This window comes from Chrysemys picta, chromosome 8, assembly GCF_011386835.1.
Source record: "Chrysemys picta bellii isolate R12L10 chromosome 8, ASM1138683v2, whole genome shotgun sequence".
Taxonomy (NCBI): domain Eukaryota; kingdom Metazoa; phylum Chordata; order Testudines; family Emydidae; genus Chrysemys; species Chrysemys picta.
Genome location: NC_088798.1, coordinates 107,968,524 through 107,988,070, shown reverse-complemented (window position 1 = coordinate 107,988,070; position 19,547 = coordinate 107,968,524). Strand labels below are relative to the sequence as shown.

Genomic DNA, 19,547 nt, shown 5'->3' with positions numbered 1-19,547 from the left:
ACAGATCGCGCTGCACACAAACTGTTGAAAGATGGCGCCAAAGATGGATGGAAACAAAGGGATTTCTGGGATGCGAAGTGATGCATCACGGGGCATTGGGACAGGACCCAGAATCTCCCGCACCCACGCTCCCTTCCCACAACCCACAGCGCCAGAATGGGAAAAGGTGCTCTGTGGGATAGCTGCCCATAATGCACCGCTCCCAATAGCGCTACAATTGCCGCAAATGTGGCCATGACAGTGCGCTGGGCAGCTGTCAGTGTGGACAGACTGCAGCGCTCTCCCTACTCAGCTGCACGAAGTCAGGTTTAACTCACAGTGCTGTACATCTGCAAGTGTAGCCAAGGCCAACATCTCTCAGAGGGGTGCAGGCATTATCCCTATTGCACAGCAGGTAACTGGGACAGACAGGTTAGACATCTTGCCCAAGATCACACAGGTCACCTACCCTGCTGGGAAGAGAAGCCAGTGGCCTGGCCATAAACAATTTTTTTATTTTGTGGGGTATGAGCTAGAATTAAATAATAAAATAGCTGTTGAGTATCACTTTAGTGAGTACCCTGTACCACAACTAAATTGGTCCACTTCTAATCAAATGAGATTAACTAGTTTGGAACAGAATCTCTTTATTTATTGATGCAATCCCTATTTTTTTACTCCTCCCTCCCCCCAAACTGCCAGTTGTCTATGTGCGAGTGGTCTCTACCACCAGTCTTCTGCTCTAACCACTAGGGTAAGAGCCCCTCGATACACAAATTAACAGATCAAAAAAAAAATCCCCTTGGAACAACCAGTGTTACACAGATATTTATTGCTTTGCAGTTTCAGCACTTTTATACAAACATTTGTATTTGGAGAGCAAATTCCTTGTTAGGATCATAGCAGCAATTCCTTCCTAGAAACGAAATGTTTAGGAAGACAGAGAACGATAATTATGAGCAAGTTATACACTTGTTTATAACCATTTTACCAGAGCATGGTATTCCGGTTGTGAAATAAAAATTTGCAGTCACTCCAGGTGTAGCCTTGTAGACACAAGTGATTTCAAGACTGAAGTGTTACAGCTGATAGCTGAACATCTCTAGTGTGCCATGACAAGGCTAAAAGGTCAAGTGGCTGAAGAGGACAGATAACCTGTGTATCTGCTTCACTTGTTGTATTATGGCTTTAAGAATACTTGGCATTTATATAGTGCATACCTGTGAGATAAGCAGATGTGGACAGTGAGACAGAGTGAAAGTAAACTTGCCACAGCCATGCAGCAGGTTAGTAGCAGCAGTAGGATTAGAACTAGGCAGCTCTTCACTCAGGCCTGAGTTCAGTCCATTAGATCATGCTGTTCTTCACGTATAGAGCTTAATATTGTGGTACCTGATTAGCAAGTCCCAACCCATTCAGCTACACTGGATACAAGCACTAGCAGAACCAAGGTCAGCCTGCCAACTCCCCTAATAATGCCCATTTTAGGTTTTAAATAAGTGGAACATTTCTCTCCGTTTCTAAACTTCAAGTGATCTATCAAGTAGAAGATACAATGATACAGCTGCACTTTGCTCTGAAGCCGTGAAAATCAGAAGCAATTGCTAAAGGAGCAGAAGCGGCTTTCATTTCTTTCCTGAGGGAGAGCTCCAATCTTTTGAGAGGAAAGAAGGATGGATATGTTTTTACACAAACTGATCAAACTACTTTTCATTCTCAACGAATACAAGGCTGACAGTCTCAGGTGTACTAATTTTCTTCAGCTATGTCATCCTACTGTATGCTATGAAGCTAGAAGCTAATAAAATAGCTATCCGGGAACATCAGAAGCCATTTCTCCTTCCTTGACAGGCTTTCAGTTCTGTCAGCTGAGAGCAAGAGCACTTATAATGACATCTAAAAGGGCTTGTAAACATCTCTGATGTTCCCCCCCAATGAAGTAGTCCTTTCTCCTCCATCCCTAGCAGGGCCGGCTCCAGGCACCAGCTTGTCAAGCAGGTGCTTGGGGCGGCCGCTCCGGAGAGGGGCGGCACGTCCAGGTATTCAGCGGCAATTCGGCGGACTCAGCCTGGGAGCGAAGGATCTCCCGCCGAATTGCCGCCGCAGTTCGCGATCGCAGCTTTTTTTGTTTGGTTGTTTTTTTGTTTTGGCTGCTTGGGGCGGCCAAAACCCTGGAGCCGGCCCTGATCCCTAGGAAACAAACAAGAATCACCAAGACATCAGTCTATCTCTAGTGCAAAAAAGACAAATTTGCTTACCTGCTTTTTCTTTTCCCAATGGGTTTCCTCTGCAAATTTTGGAGGCAGGATCAAACATGTCAGTTAGCAGAGATGGGGCTTGGTTGTATCCCCTAGAATCACTGCCAGAGTGTGTGTTTCATGTGCTGTAAAATACGCAGAGAACTAATGTCATGGAAGTCTTGTAGTTGAGAATGCTTTCCCTTAACACTTCCTATGGTGTCTGCAGAGCATAAACCACCCAATGTTGGCCAAATTAATTAAAATCTGAGGAGGTTAAGAGAAGAAAAACTGTTGTCAGGTAAAGAAATATCTCTCCGCTGTACTCGTATCTGGCTTTACCATTTCTTAGTATGAAATTTTAATGGCGGTAAAATCCAAAGGATGGACTAAGGGAAGCGGCAGATCTAGATGTACAGGAAGGAATTTGGGGTGTGGGTGGAAAGCGTATTACTGCATGCAGTACCTGTCCAACAAAAGCAGCATCCGTCACCAAAGTCTGTGCATTAATTGTGCAGTGTCCATATGGCTGGAGGACCAGTTGGCTCCCTTGCCAATCTTTTCATAGTTGGCTTGAGATTTTCCTGCCCAGAAAGCTGATGGGGATCTGGTCTGATGGGCAATAATAGATTATAGAAAGAACGTGTGCTTAGAATGATAAACTTCTTCACCGCATAATTTCAGCCATAAGACAACTGATGACTTAAAGGCCCTTTTTCCCCATTAGCGATATATGGCACAGACAGCTGTGGACTTTCTGAAGGTACTTTTGAAATTTACTTGGAATGAATGAGTTTTCCTTAAATCCAGCTGATGCTATTTTCCTCTTGAGGTACAGAGTTAGGACAGAAGGAAACAAATGCAACCTTGTGACCTATGAAGAAGTATTTATTTCAAGGATGGTCGAATCTTAGGACCATCTTGTAGGCATGCAACGCACAGGACTGGCTTCACAGACAGTCATGCTGACGTAATGTTACTTTGATGGCAAGACAAAGATAAAAGAACAGGAGTACTTGCGGCACCTTAGAGACTAACAAACTCATTAGAGCACAAGCTTTCGTGGACTACAGCCCACTTCTTCGGATGCATCCGAAGAAGTGGGCTGTAGTCCACGAAAGCTTGTGCTCTAATGAGTCTGTTAGTCTCTAAGGTGCCACAAGTACTCCTGTTCTTTTTGCGGATACAGACTAACACGGCTGCTACTCTGAAAGACAAAGATAGGGGCTGAAGCAGTCTGAGTGCCATTTTCATTACGGCATTGTAACTAACTGTTCTGAACAGAGCATACACACACACACACACACACACACACACGTTCCCTAAAGCCCAGACTTACCCCCTCGGGGGTTTGACATTTTTGGTAACAAAAAGGAACATGGGACCTCACCTTAAGTGAGTTTCCTTGAGTTTGGCAGTTTGAAGATTTCCCTGCAGTGCCTCGGTCCCTGCTTCCCTCTGCCTTCAAGTGAAGCACTCCGGACCCACGTGCTTCCACCCTGGAGTTAATTGGTCACAACTGATCTGTCCTCAGAGTGACTCAGCAACAATTACGGACCACTTTCTGCAGAGCACCTGAGAAAAGGATGAGCTGCACAGGCCTTAGAATCTGCCACCTTTTTGCAGGCATCAAAATACTAAGTTAAGCATCCGCAGTGCTACTTGGTGGATCTCTGAAGATTAAGCAGCAGGGCTGCTCCTCTCGAGAATCTTCTGATGCAAGATTTGTCAACTGCTCCCCCGTAGGATAGTGACAGGAGGCAGGTTTACGCTGGGCTCTATCTAGAACTCATCTGTCTGATGGGAAGGCATAGATTCCGCAAACTGAAGGAGTCTGTCGCTCAAGGGCTCTGGTCCGTGGGCAAGTGGAACAGACTCAGGTGGCATTTTTTTTGCTTACTTGTGGAACTGGCTTTGCTTCTAGACTTCTCTAGATTAGCTGCCATCAAGCCCTAGAAGTCTGGGAAGAACTGAAGCCTTGAACGGAGTATTTCCCTTTGGTAGGATGGTCTGAAATCTTTTTTCTACTGACTACAGAAGGGAAATTTCTTATTTCTGTTACTGTTCTCCAGTGGTTTCCCAAAGAATTTTCCACCTGCACATTTTGAGAATGCTATGAGAAGTTTGGCTTAGCCCTCTCCTTCTCAGGAACATAAGTTACCATAGCGGTCTCTTTGCTACTGCAGTATATGCCAAGGACTCCGAGGCAAATCTCAGGAGCCTAAGCACGAAATGAAGCTCACTTTGGTGGCTAAAAACTCTTCGTGTAGCACTGATTTCAGGTCTCTTTCATTTGGGTTTATTTTTGGACAAAGTCTCTCCATGGTAGGTTCGACTCTGGAAAGTAGGCAGAAAACGTGATGTACACTTTTTCTAACAAACTAGGAAATTTCTCTCTATGGGAGGGGGAAAAAACAAAACAAAACAAAACAAAAAACCCTGCAGTTCACTCCAGACAGGTCAAAGAGCAATCCCAACTAAGGATTCTGCCCAAAGACGGAGTTTAGAAAGTTTTGCCCAATTGCTCTGTAAGAAGGGGATAGAAGATCCAACAGCCTATGTCTCTGTCTGGTGCCCAGTGCCCGCTAAATGTCAAAACCTATCTCCAAAATTTGCACAAGGGAAACCCATACCTAGAAATATTGAACGTGGCCATGGAGAATGAATAGATTAGACACCCAGTAAAAAATACCTGGCAGGAGATAACAATGAAAACCTTTAGTGAGCCATCTACAGATAGGCTAATCGGTTTAGAACAGGAACAAACATTTTACACTTTCTATTAAAGCGGGTTCCATTTTTTTGGATCCATTTATTCTAATACAAGAGCCACATTTAAGCGACAGCTGATATCACAGAAGGAAAACGGTGGAAACAGTTCCTGCCCTGTCCACAAGGAGAACCAGAAGCACAGCACCTTCACCTGTACTTAAAACACCTGGGCCGAATATGCTATAACTCTCCTTAGCAGCTTCCATGCATCCATACAACTGTAACTAAACACAGTTCTGATGCCAATGGGGATAGGGCGCTGATTTAAAGATCACTTCTTTAAAAAAGTAAAGTAGTAATAGATTTTTTCCCCATTGTATTGTGTTGGCAATACAGAGATTACAGCATATTTGATAGTGTGAAAGCACAGTTTGATTCAAGGACCTTTCACGTTATAACAGCGGACATCAAATGATTCCACAGATTCTGTATTTTCTTAGTATTTTTAGAACCATTTCTAATATTTACCAGGGTTTCATGACCCTTCTTCAAAGGCAGTTTAGAGCACTTTGTTTCATGTAATAAAGTTGGCACGTCAAAACACACACCTTGTGAATAAATTATTGTTATCCAACCATCTTGCAGAACAGTAAAAAAGACTAGACGGAATGCAAGCGGCATGTCCATCCCTTTCCAGTGTACTGTAGATATTCTGCCCATGTATTTTTTGTTTCCCCATCTGCTCTGGCTGTTTGTTCTTCACCTGAAGTTCTCTCATTTGTGACAGCACAGTTAACTGCTGTGGTAAATGCATGGTAGGAGCAAACGGTATATGTATGAAACAAAGACCCTCTTTTTTGACAAAAACAATCCAGGAGGGGGGGAAAAAAAAAAAAATCAAGGAAATAAATCAAAATATAAACAAAACTATTTTTAAATACGGTTTTGCAAATATTAACATGAAGATTTAGATGATGTAGAAGAATTCATTCCAGATCACAGATTTTTATTTAGGGCTTGTTGACATATAAAAGTTAATCCGGAATAAGGAAGAGTGTGAATTTAAAGCATATTATCTATTCCAGTTAGTACTTTAAATTCAGATTAATCGTGTCCACACATGGAGTTAATTAGGAATAGCTATTCCAGAATGACTGCCCACGTACACAAGCCCTTGTATAGTAACTTTTATCCAAAGTGCTGCATACGCATAAAAGAAAAACACAGGATCACTATTGACTTGTTTGTGGCTGAGTGACAATACCTTACACTCACAAGAGACAAAAGTTCATAATAAGAAAATTTTGCAGCTGGGTTTTAAAATCACAGAGTATCAGAAAGAGGAGGGGAAGAAAGTGCCAGCTCTAGGACTATAGAAAGAAGAGGACAATATTTAGAAACATGTGCAGATATGAAAGGGGCAATTAAAGGAAGAAGGACCAAATCAAGCACTGAACTGTAAGAAAGAATTTTTAAATTGACAGCACCGCAAGACATTGAAATGAAAGCAGCAGCAACATGAATGGTGAGAGAGAGCAAAACAGTACATGTGTTGGGTGGTTAGTCAACTGAGGTGGCGGACGAGATTTTGGAAAAGCAGATCGATAGCAATGCAGAAATCAAGGCACAAAACAAGCAACTCAAGAATGAGGATTTTTACTGTAATGTAAATAAGAAGCCTACAGAGAGATGTTAAACCTTGCAGATATCACCTTCTAAACAAGAGAAAAGGGTGGAAAAAAGTTGTTAGTTGAAGATATCAAGACTCATAGAAGCAGCAGCAACCAGATTGATGGGAGTATTATCAACAAGTAAGCAGTGGAGATGAAGAGAGAACATTCATCTTCGTCATATCTAATTTAAGGCAAGTGGCTTTAGTCCAAGTGGAAATGGACTCAAGCAAGGTAGAAGGAATTATGGGTATATGAGAAAAAGGAAAGGAAAGAACACAACTAAATGTTACCCTATGATTGGGCCTGAACAGAGATGATCACACCCAGCGAGTGAGTTGGAAGAAACAGACTAGGACCAAGAACAGAGCCCTTTGGCTGAGACAGAGAAATGGTTGTCCCAGGATACCCTAAATAACAAAACGAGATAAGAAAATCATTGGACTAGAGTCAGAAAAAACAACTGAGGCAATGAAAAAAAGAAGTCAGTGACTCTCAGATGCTGAGAAGTCAAGAACAGAAGTAAAATTTTTGGCTGCAACCTCAAGCAACAATAAAGTGACTTGATAGAAAGCCAAACTGGAAAGGCTGAGTGAATTAAGGGCAAATATGAAAATAAGATTTCTGCTCCAAGTTTTAGAAAGGACTGCAGGGAGAAGGAAGAATCAATAGAAGGCTTTTTAAGAATAGGGAAAATAGCTCAAAAGAGGGATGGACAGAGCCTGAGATCAGAGAAGTCTTTTCAGTGGCCAAAATCTGAGATTAGGCAGTGGTTTGGTAACAAAGCTATCCTTAATTATAAGAAGTTACAGTAATTCACTTTTTTCATAGCAAGTTTTCAGAATCTTATTGAATTTGTTTTATTCCCACTACAGTCTTCAGTGACCGTGATCAATTCCATTTCATTTTCAGTCCTTATTATTGCAGACTGGATTTGAACTGGCAACTCTGAGACTTAACCTATCAGTCATCCAAGCCCCAATAGGTGCTTTATTTGAAATGTCTTCAGAAGTTTCAAACAGCGCCCCAGACAAAAGGCTGTTTTAAATGTCCAGAAACTCCTGTGTATTAGATGTATTCCTAATTATAAACAATGTATACATCACTTTTAACAGCAAAATTATACTCCTACGGTTTTATATAACCAGTAAATTCCAGGACTGACTTTTTATTGCATTATGACTCAGGGTATAAAGTATTAAGTTGTTCTTGCATCAGAATGCTGGACGGTCTTAATCTTAATTTTTAGTGGGGGAGTTGCTATGCAGCATCAGATAACTGAGATCAATACAGGAGAAATGTAATGGCCTATGAGATAGATCCCAAGGCCAGAAGGGACCACTGTGGTCATCTAGTCTGACCTCCTGTAGAACGCAGGCCAGAGAACTGCCCCAAAATAATGGCTAAAGATCTGCTCTAGAAGACAGCTATTCTTGATTTTAAAAATGGTTAATGATAGGGAATCCACCACAAACCTTGATACATTGTTCCAGTGGTTAATTACTCACTGTTAAAAATGTACACCTTATTTCCAATCTGAATTTGTCTAGCTTCCACTTCCAGCCATTGGATCATGTTGTACCTTTCTCTAATAAACTGAAGAGCCCATTATTAAATATTTGTTACTCAAACTGTAATCAAGTCACTTCTTAACCTTCTCTTTGTTAAGCTAAAGAGATCAAGCTCTTGGAGTCTATCACGAGAAGGCAGGTTTTCTAATCTTTAATCATTCTCATGGCTCTTTTCTGAACCCTCTCCAATTTATCAACATCCTTCTTGAATTGTTGGCCCTGGAAAACACAGTATTCCAGCAGCAGTCGCACCAATGCCAAATACAGAGGTAAAAATAATATCTCTGCTAATCAAGATACCCATTTATGCATCCCACGATTGCATTACTCTTTTGGCCACAGCGTCACACTGGGAGCTCGTGTTCAGGTGATTATCCGTCATGACCCCCGAATCTTTTAAATTTTAACTGCTTCCCAGGATAGTCACCTCATCCTGAATGAGGTACATTCTTTGTTCCTAGATGTATACATTTACGCTTAGCCATCTTAAAATGCTTGTTTGCTGGCACCCAGTTTACCAAGCGATCCAAATCACTCAATCAGTGACTGTCCTTTTCATTATTTACCACTCTCCCAATCCGTGTGTCATATGCCAAGAGATCAGACTAGATGACCTAATGGTCCCTTCCAGCCTTAGGCTCTAGGAATTTACCAATAGCTGTTGAACAGTTTATACATTGCAGTGGTTTGAGGCTATTCTTCAGTGATTTAGATACAAGGAGGGGAACACTACTGAAATTAAACCACTGATTTGCTGGGGCTTAGCACTAATTTTTATGTTTCATAGAAACATTAAGTACACCTCTGAAATTCAATTCAACTGGAATTAGAGGGAGCATCATTCATAAAGATATACTATCCAGAAAGAATTACTAAGATTTGTGTTCCCCCTCAGAACTGCTGGAGAGGCAGCATCTCACATTTCAATAGAGGGAACGTCAAAGGCGCTTCGATACAGTACAACTGTGCTAAGTACGAGCTATTTTTCAAATCTGACAAGAAAAGTACATAGTATAACAGTGCAATGTGAGACTGTGGCAAATGGCTGATAAGAAATACAAAAGACTGGAGTATGATTTCTTGTGTTTCACGTAGAAGTTCCCAGTAAGAAAGTTATTGGATTGACTACTTTAACTGCTGGCTGGCGGTGCAGGCAGAAAGCATGGCAAGTGGGGAAAAGCACAAGCTATGCCAATGGACAAGTTCAAATCCTGACAAAGAGGGTTTTCCCCCCACCCCCTCCTTATTTAGACACATCAGACCACCTCAACATTCAGTCTTTGTTCAAAAGACAGGCTTGGACAACAGAGGGTGCTGCAGCTCAGCATTGGGGTGCATTTACAGAGCTGTGCCTGCCACAGCAGGACACGGATGGTTAACGCCATTGCAGTTGTCCCTCTTTTGCATAGGCTGTTAATTCCCTTACAAATTAAGATACAAGAGTTATTCTTTGCCAGACTTTAAATTAACTACTACTATTACATAAGTTGTTGGTTTCATTAGAAACCAATTTCTCTTGCAATTATGAGACAGTATTTAGCATTGGTCACTGATTTTAGACTTGTATGCTGAGTCACATGCTCTTTAAATGTGGGGTGACTATTTTGTCCCATAACCAAGCACACTGATGTCACCCCTAAACCCTCTTAAATTTAGCCTGTTAAGAAGCCTCCTGTCCTGCCTTGAGGATTCTTCTCATTTCCTCATCTTGCAGAAGCAAACTCTTGCTGAATTTGCCTTCAACCCCTTGAATGGAAGAGGTCTAGCGAGGCTGATCTGGCGGCTGGCTCAAGATGCAGCAATTTCCCCTATCCTGTTATGGCTGAAGGAAGGGAACCAGTTATGATACCACGGTACTTCACAACAATGTTAAGTAGCACAGAGCTGTAGCTGCAATTCATGCTATGCGTTAAATATACTGACTAAGGCTCGGCCAAGTCAATGTGCTAAATGAACAAGCAAGACATTCTCTCCTCGGATAAATATCTGGTTTATATGACGTGTAAAGACCTGCTGATAATCCACTTTGGGCCTCCGTTTTTTCCGTGGCTGGCCTTTTGCATTAGCACCCCCTGCACTAGTACCCTCTGTCTGGGCAGTCCTGCTCGGCAGGTCAGCCTTATTCCTGCCTGCCAGATGCAAGTTGTCATTCGTTGTCTTCTTTTCTTCAGCTCCACTCAAAAATTTCTGCATCCCACACTCGTCCTCTGCTCTCCCCCGTCCTGACCCAGCTTTCCGTCCAAACGTCTTGGATTCATTTGTCAGGGCTAGCGCCTCTGCTGCAATCCTCGAGTCAGCTCCCTTCTTGATCAAGGACTCCTGCAGTTTGAGTCTGTCAAACAGCTGCAAGGGAACATTCAGGTAAACGATCACATTCATGAGCAGAGGCGGCTCATTCTCCCCTCCTAAATGAAGCACTGAACACCTGGCCCAGAATCAACAGCCAGGACACAAGATTGGCGGAGAATTTTATCATCAACCGATATTAGATTTTTGCCAGAGTTAGACCAAGAAGTAAGGTGAATGGGTGTCTCACGCATACAGATCTGTCAGACTGACTATGCAAGAGTGCCTTTAGCATCTCATGACGAATAGGGAGTTTGGTTTTGCAGGGGCAATACTGCCGTGGAGGCAGTACTCAACACTATGGCAGGGAAGACAGGAGTCAGCATGTTGTTCAATGACCTCTAAACCACCCTCTACCCCAAAAACAATCAGATAGTTCTAAAAGAATCCCGATCCTCTCTGCCTCAGCCAGGAGACAAACAGCTGTGACGTGGAGCCTCGATATGTCAGGACTTCGTTCAGGGAGAACAGATCCTTGGTGCCCCATTGTCTAATTAAAGGAGCCCCAGAAAAGGGCCGTTTTGGGAGGTGAGTGGCCAAAACCAATAGTAACTATTCATAGAAATGCCTAGGATAGCAGAACTGATAAATAAAGAGTTAATTACTCTGAAAATGTAAAGGTGCTGAAGTTGGAAAAGAAATTATTATGCTGACCTGTGAAACAAACACTGGATTGCTTGGCATGTCCAACCACAGGGTTTCTTAATGGAACTCTCCCCCCCCCCCGCATATGAATGGGCTTAAAAGGAACACTGGCAACTTGAATATTTAACTGATAGATTTCAAAAAAAGAGGGGGGAGGGGAAGAGGGGAGGAGAGAGAGAGAAGGGGGAATCTATCCAAACAGATTTAAATAGTATGCCCCCAATTTAAAAACAAATTCCTTATAATAAATTTGTTCAAGGATTTCTTGGCTCCTCTGCTGAGGTTTAGAAAAAAAGTCTTGAGCAGGCCCAAAGCAACAACATTAAACATGCATCTCCTGTCCCCCCTCATCCTCTTCCTCGCTGTTCATGTGTCTGTCTACTGCCTCCTCAGTTTCAGCTTTGCTGTAACTGGTAAATGCCCTCTTGTGGTGCTTGGGAAAACAGCGAGCATGTGAGCTCCAGAGCAGGACATGAGAGGGATATTCAACAGATATTCAACAGACTGACATTCAAATGACTACCAAATGAACAGTGAAACTGACTATAGACACAATGCTGTCAAATGCACAAAATAAACAAATTGTAATAAAAGTGTGTGGAGGGGGGAGGGGGGGAGTTTTCTCTCTGAGCTCTTTTAGCTCTAGTAATCTTCTAAAGTTATCTGTAAAAGTTACTACAGGTCTGTCTCATCTTACACTGGGGTTACGTTCCGCAGTCAGCGCCTAAAGCGAAAATCGCCTATCGTCAAAATTACATTAAGTGTAATGGCGGGCGGAATCGCCCGCACTACAGAAACAGTATTTAAATTGTTATTTCTTTTTTTTGTTTTGCTGACCATGTAAAGCTGAAATCGCATATGTTAAATGCGCCTAAGATGCGACAGACCTGTACAATTTCAGAGGCAAATGCTACCTTTTTAACTACTACAAAAATAAGGCATAGAAAGTCAGTTATTAAGCTATTAGAAAGCTATTTACCCTGGTAAGAGTCAGCTGAGGTTCACTGTAGAACGCTTTGCCCAGTACAGGCTTTCTGTAAGTCTCATCTACATCTGTCAAGGCCTGGAAGAAGACAAAGGGAAAAGTTCAAGATAAAGTTCTAAACACTGTGACCTTCAAAACAGCTTTGTATCATACCTTATAAAGCCACGAAAAAGTGTCTGGTCTCAAGGACAGTCTAGGAACAAGCACTACATAGGAATGTGCTTCTTTAGGTATAAAAACAAAGGACCTGTAGCACCCAGCAGCTTCTTCTACATTACTTCTACATCCTCCCCATCGTCCTCACTCACACCCACACACACACACACCCACTTTTGTTTTATATCCCAAGAGAACACTGATTTTTCCCAATCTTCTCCCACCTTCAGGGCTCAAAACCCTTTGATGGCTGCCTTCCCTCCATCCAATTTCCCCTCTCAAAATCTTGGGGCAATCTTGCCTTGCTCAGCTTTTGTAGCACTGAAACATGGTAGTCTGTCCCCTTTAAGGAAATGGGGCCTTGGGGTCAGCTCACTCTCCATCACCTGGTGTGGCCCTTTGAGATTTTGAGAGGTCTGATATAACAAAGTTGTAAGAGATTTTGGTAGAGAGGAAGTGGTCACAGGAATAGGTAGTGTTTGGGAGGAAATCCCATTACTGTTTCTTTAAGGACCTGGAACAAGGAGCCTTTCAGAATGGACAAATCAAGGCTCCCTTTTCTCCCAGCCAACTGAGATGAGCTTTAGGAAGCAGACCAGCATATATGCTGCCTCTTCCCTCATAGCAGGAGTAGGCCTGCTTGCTGAACTCTTTGACCCTGAGAACTAACTGAGGAAGAGGGCCCAGCTGACAGAGAAGATGGCTAAGGCCCTACAGCTGACCTAAGATACAAACACAGTTCCAAGGGGAGAACTGGGGAACTCTTGCCTTCAGGAGAGACAGAGGGACTGCATGAAGCACTACCCCAGCTCCATGGAATATGTGGAAGAAGAACTTAACATGTGGAAAAGACAGTAGTTTAAGGAGTGACATCAAATGAAAGAAAATCCGTCTCCTGAAGGAAAAAAAACCAAACAAACAATGAGAGGTTCAGAAGGTCAAGGTAAGGAAAATGATCCTGGGGGGGGGGGGGGGGCAAAATGAGCAAGAAAAATTGTTTTGAGGCAAGACGGGAGTAGTTTCCAACACACAATGCCTAGATCCTGCAGAGAAGACTTTAGAAATTTCTGCTGTCCCTTATATTCTAGCTCCCTGTGTTTGGTAACAAACTTTGGAAACTGTGAAATACATCCTAGCATTCAGTACAAGGGCAAAATGGGTTCATGACTGACAATACTACACTCCCACCTCCTCCAAGTTTGCCAGTTTAGTCCCTCTCCCAGTGGATGTTTAGGTGTTTCCAGTGCAGAGGTTGTAAATCAAGGAGTAGTACAATAGTTACCATATTCCAGAATTTGTCGAACGCAACCAAAAACCCTGTGCAGACTCCTCGCAGCCCCTTGAAAGTTCGGATGTGGACATTGACTTTTACACCATCTCTGACACAACGATGTAGCTCGCCAAGAGGGCTGCCTTCATGAACTAGAACAGATATGAAACACCATCAGTGAAGTGTATATTTTATACACAAACAACAACAAAATACAGAGGGCTCCGTTCTTTCTAGTAGTACAAGAGAACCTGCTTGGAGGATACTATTTTATAACCAAATAAAATGGAAATCCAGAATTGTTACAATGTATTGCATTAAGCCAACTGTAATTCCCAGTGGAGCAGACCTCTACTTATAGTGGGATAAAAAGATTGTGGTATATGACAGTCTCAATGCACACAACTGACAGTCAAAACGGCCTGACTATGGGCTTGTCTATACTGGCACTTTACAGCGCTGCAACTTTCTCTACTATGGGGTGTGAAAAAACACCCCCCTGAGCACAGTAAGTTTCAGCGCTGTCAAGCTCCAGTGTAGACAGTGCACCAGCGCTGGTAGCCGCACTCCCAGCGCTGGTAGCTACGTCCCTCGTAGAGGTGGGTTTTTTAGAGCACTGGGAGAGCTCTCCCCCAGCGCTGTGCCACGACTACACAAGCCATGTTAAAGCACTGCCACGGTGCTTTAACATTGCCACTGTAGACTAGCCCATAGTGAGGACAGGAAACAATTTTGCTATGTCTGAAAAACACCCACTTAATCTGAATGTTCAGATAAAAGGAGTTTACAAGGAACAATGCATAGGGCAAGAACCCCATCCCTGCCTAGAATGCTCAGAGTACATGTTCCATGTAAAAACAAGTGTAATGATGCAAGTCCCAAGAAGGCAGCCATCTTATGGGAGTACTGCTTCTCTTTACAAGGAAACTTTGAAACAGTGGCTCACTAGAAGATCTTTGACCAACTAAGTTGAATCAGTAAAAAGCAACAGAGGGTCCTGTGGCACCTTAGAGACTAACAGAAGTAATACTTCTGTTAGTCTCTAAGGTGCCACAGGACCCTCTGTTGCTTTTTACTGATTCAGACTAACACGGCTACCCCTCTGATAAGTTGAATCAGTGTGTAATTTACAGAGAGCTTCTTGGTTCAGCTGAGACTTAGTGGCTAGCAACCACTAATGCAGTACTCTCCCCAGCATCATACATCCTTCAGTGTATTTCACAGTGGGTTACTTGAGTGGACCATGCTGCACAGTATTTATCTAACAAAGGTTTACTTCATTCCTTGAGGTAGAAGGGAAAGGACTAAACTCCAGCCCCAAATGAGAGTTTGTTCAACTGCAGAACAGCACTTGTTTTAGCCTTAGTGAACAGCCATTTGCGAGGAAGCAGAGCCAGGGAAAACTGCATAACATACCTGCCACAACATGCAGTTTGTCTACACACTGGCCCAGTAATTCACCTGGGGTGCAGCTCCATGACAATACAGTGGTCTGCATACAGCTGTCACCTACACTACCACCGGTGAAGCTGTACCAATGGTGAATTATAGCTGTCAAGATGTAGCTATGAATTAGCCATGCAATTTTCATTAACATTCAGAGGGAAACTGCACAACTTAAAACCTCAAGACTCTGCATATTTATTAATAACAATACTACTTAGGAAATGTACCCAATCATGTAGCTTCTTATAAAACCTGACCCCAATATTGTGAATATTTTAGTCTAACATGTACAATTTATAAGTTAAATGCACACAACCGAACTTAAACTTCATTTGACAGGCATGTGATTTGGTTTTTGGTACAGGTGTCCCAACTGAGCACCTTACTGCTCACAAAACTACAATGCTGTTCCCCTGACTGCGTGTGTGAATTTATATTAACACACTCTGAACAATAATAATTATAGTTCATGAATCTTTGATCTACAGGTCTATCATCATGTCACTAGACACCTCAGCACTGTATTTATGCCCCTGGAATGTACAATTACCGACCAAGATACAGCAGTGTGTCACAAACACACTGTGGTTATAATTTAACAACTAGCTGCACAGGATGAGATCTGATGCCTGACACACAAGTAGTATTTTTCGAAGGCACAGCAGCTGCTTTTCACAAATTAGTCACCTTAAAATCAAAGGGGGAGAAAGTAACGACAGTGCAGAGACCTCTTAATTAGCAATGTGTTTGAATTATGCTGGTGTCCACATCAAGCAACTTGTCCAAGTTTCCCCTCAGCATCCAATCACGCACAAGTTCCCCACCCCCAAACTTCACCAGCTCTCCCCCCCCCCCCCCCCAGCCAACTCCACATTTTAATCTTACCTAGTCAGTTCCGCTACCCAGTTCCCCCAGTTGCTGCTCCACTCAATACTCAAAGCTCTCCAGTACCCCAGCATGCTCCTTTGCCCCCCCAACCAATTCCCTGCCTCTCCAACCTACTTCCCTACCCCTGCCAGTAGGCCCCCAGATCGCCTTCCCTTCTCACCCATCCAATCCCCCACAGCTCCTCCTCATTGCTTCCCCATCCTAGCCTGTATCCCCCCATCTCTCCTTCCCCTCACACCTCATAACCCCCTCAACCGTCCCCCCAACTGCCCCTCACCCAGCATCACCCCACAGCCCCCTACCCCATCCAACACTTCACAGCTTCTCCTCACCCCATCCCTCCATTCCCATATACATCTCACTACCCACCCCAGCCATTCTCTCTCCATCACACCCTACCCCATCCAATGCCCCCAGCCATTATCTGCATACTCCTTCCCCTCATCCCTCCACCCAGTATCCCCCCACAGTCCCTTCTCTCCACACCCCACTCCTCACCCTGTCCTGCCACCCCCAGGCAATATCCACCTCCCCCCACCCAATATCACCCCAGCACTCCCAGGCTACAACCCCCTCAGCCCTTATCCCAGCCAATACCCACAGAACCCTTCCCTCCACCCCATCCAACACCTCCCAATTACTCATCAACCCCCTCCACAGCCAACAACCCCATACCTTTCCCCCACCCCGCTGCTCCCCCATCTCTCCAGAGCCAGCACCCCAAATAACCCTTCCCACACCCCACTGCTCCGTCCCCCCCACAGCCAGCACCCCCATAACCTTCACCCCACTGTTCCCCCACCCCCCAGCCAGCACCCCCATAGCCCTTCCCCCACATCACTACTCACCCTTGCCACATCCCCCCAGCCAGCACCCCCATAACCTTCACTCCACTGTTCCCCCTCCCCCTACAGCCAGCACCCCCATAACCTTCACCCCACTGTTCCCCCTCCACCACCCCACTGTTCCCCCTTGCCACATCCCCCACCCCATTTCCCTCCCCCCACAGCCAGCACCCCCATAGCCCTTCCCCCACACCACTACTCGCCCTTGCCACATCCCCCACAGCCAGCCCCCCATAACCTTTTCCCCACTGCTCCCCCCAGCCAGCCCCCCCATTCCCCCTTCCCCCACAGCCAGCCCCCCATAACCCTTACCCCACTGTTCCCCCTTGCCACATCCCCCACCCTCATTTCCCTCCCCCCACAGCCAGCCCCCCATAGCCCTTCCCCACACCACTATTCACCCTTGCCACATCCCCCACTGCCAGCACCCCCATAACCTTTACCCCACTGCTCCCCCTCAGCCAGCACCCCCACATTCCCCCTCCCCCATAGCCAGCCCCCCATAACCTTCACCCCACTGTTCCCCCTCCAGCCAGCACCCCCCCGTTCTCCCTCCCCCCCCAGCCAGCCCCCCCATGACCTTCACCCCACCGCTCCCCACAGCCAGCCCCCCGTTCCCCCTCCCCCCCCAGCCAGCCCCCCGCTCCCCTTACGCGGCATCCTGGTGAGGACGTTGCGCGGGGCCCGGCGGGGCCCGGCCCGGCCGCGGGCCGCCGCCTCGCGCTCGGGGTCCCGGGGCACCATGAGGCTGCGGAGGCGCTGGAGGCGCTCGGGGTCGGCGGCGGGCGGGCGGCGGCGGGCGCTGCGGGCGGCGGGCGGGCCCCGGCGGGCGGCCGGGCGGCGCAGGCCCCGCTGGAAGCTCTCGTACTCGGCCAGGTTGTTGAAGCAGGGCGCGCCGGGGAAGGGCAGCGGCGTGCGGGCCGAGTACAGCGCCAGCAGCGGGTCGAAGCGGGCCGAGCTCACGTCCAGGCGGCTGGGGCTGGGAGACCGGCCGGGCTCGGGGTCAGGGTCGGGGCTGGAGCCCGAGCGCCGCCGCCACCGCCGCGGCTCCGCACCGGCCGCCTTCTCCATGCTCCGCTCGGGCCGGGCTGGGCGCCGGGGCCCCTTGTAGCTCGCCGCGGCCGCCGCTAGGGGCCGCCCCAGCGCCGCCCCGCGCCCGGCACCGCCCCCAAGCTAAGCAGGCTCCGGCCCGCACCGCGCTGGGATGGGAGACGCAGCGCGGCCGGGCTGGCGGGAGGGCGACCAGATGTCCTGATTTTATAGGGACAGCAGGGCCGGCGCTACCATTTTCGCTGCCCCAAGCAAAAAAAAAAAAAAAAAAGCCACCACTGTGCCACCCCTTAGCATGTCAAGTATCAGGGGGTAGCTGTGTTAGTCTGTATCTACAAAATAAATAAATAAATGGAGATATCCTATCTCCTAGAACTGGAAGGGACCTTGAAAGGTCATCAAGTCCAGCCCCCTGCCTTCACTAGCAGGACCAAGTACTGATTTTGCCCCAGATCCCTAAGTGGCCCCCCTCAAGGATTGAACTCACAACCCTGGGTTTAGCAGGCCAATGCTCAAACCACTGAGCTATCCCTCCCCCCCAAAAACAGCAAGGAGTCTGGTATCAGAGGGGTAGCCGTGTTAGTCTGAATCTGTAAAAAGCAACAGAGGGTCCTGTGGCACCTTTGAGACTAACAGAAGTATTGGGAGCATAAGCTTTCGTGGGTAAGAACCTCACTTCTTCAGATGCAAGGAGTCTGGTGGCACCTTAAAAACTAACAGATTTATGTGTGCATAAGCTTTCGTGGGTAATGCATCCGAAGAAGTGAGGTTTTTACCCACAAAAGCTTATGCCCACATAAATCTGTTAGTCTTTAAGGTGCCACCGGACTCCTTGTTGTTCCCTTAGCATGTGCCACCTCAGGCATGTGCTTCCTCCGCTGGTGCCTGGAGCCGGCCCTGAGGGACAGGCCCGATATTTGGGGCTTTTTCTTATATAGACTCCTATTACCCCCTACCCCCGTCCCCATTTTTCACATGTGCTGGCTGGTCACCCTTGCTGGAGGCCAAGCAGGCATGCTGCAGAGACAACTGCTGTTGGAAATAGCACACATGGCCAGAGCCCGGAGGCCTTCAACAGGCTCCCTGCCCCAATGCAGTGGTTATCAACCAGAGGCACATGTAGCCCTGGGGTACACCGAGCAAAGGTCTTCTAATCTAGGGCGTACATCAGCTCCTCTAGATATTTGCCTAGTTTTACAACAGGCTACGTGAACTAGACTTAGGTCAACACGAACTAAAATTTGATACAGATGACTTGTTTCTACTGCTCTGTACGCTGAACTGTGCGTACAATATTTATAGTCCAGTGATTATTTTATAATTCGATGGTAAAGATGAGCAATTGTTTAGGACTAGTGTGGCTGTGACACTTTTGTATTTTTATGTCTGAATTTTGTAAGTAAGTCGTTTTTAAATGAGGTGAAACTTGGGAGTGCACAAAACAAATCTGACTCCCGAAAGGGCTACAGTAGTCTGGAAAGGCTGAGAGCCACTGCACTGATGGTTTCAATACAGATGAGCCTTGCTCAGTGCTTATCCCCTCATCTGGTTGGAAATCAGGCCAGCAGCCCCAGTCCCTCTGGCTGGTAATCAAGCTCACCAGCACTCAGATAGATTAAAGATGCTCTAGTTTTAATATGGCTTCTCTAATTGCTGCACCTTTAATTAATTTCTCATATCCAAACCCCTCTGTGTATCACAGCAGCTCTGCCGGTGTAAAACATCAAGTCCCTCCCCCAAGGACCTT

General features: G+C 45.8%; 1 protein-coding gene across 1 annotated transcript; it reads right to left on the bottom strand.

The window, feature by feature from the left end:
- Nucleotides 1–794: 794 nt before the first annotated feature.
- On the bottom strand, nt 795–17,904 carry LSM11 (LSM11, U7 small nuclear RNA associated). The gene is made up of 4 exons (XM_065555153.1): nt 17,404–17,904; nt 13,584–13,723; nt 12,140–12,223; nt 795–10,512 (listed from the first exon to the last, which is right to left on the bottom strand). Exons 1-4 carry the CDS (start codon nt 17,819–17,821, stop codon nt 10,108–10,110), a joined length of 1,047 nt encoding a protein of 348 aa, XP_065411225.1. The 5' UTR covers nt 17,822–17,904; the 3' UTR covers nt 795–10,107.
- Between the last annotated feature and the right edge of the window lie 1,643 nt (nt 17,905–19,547).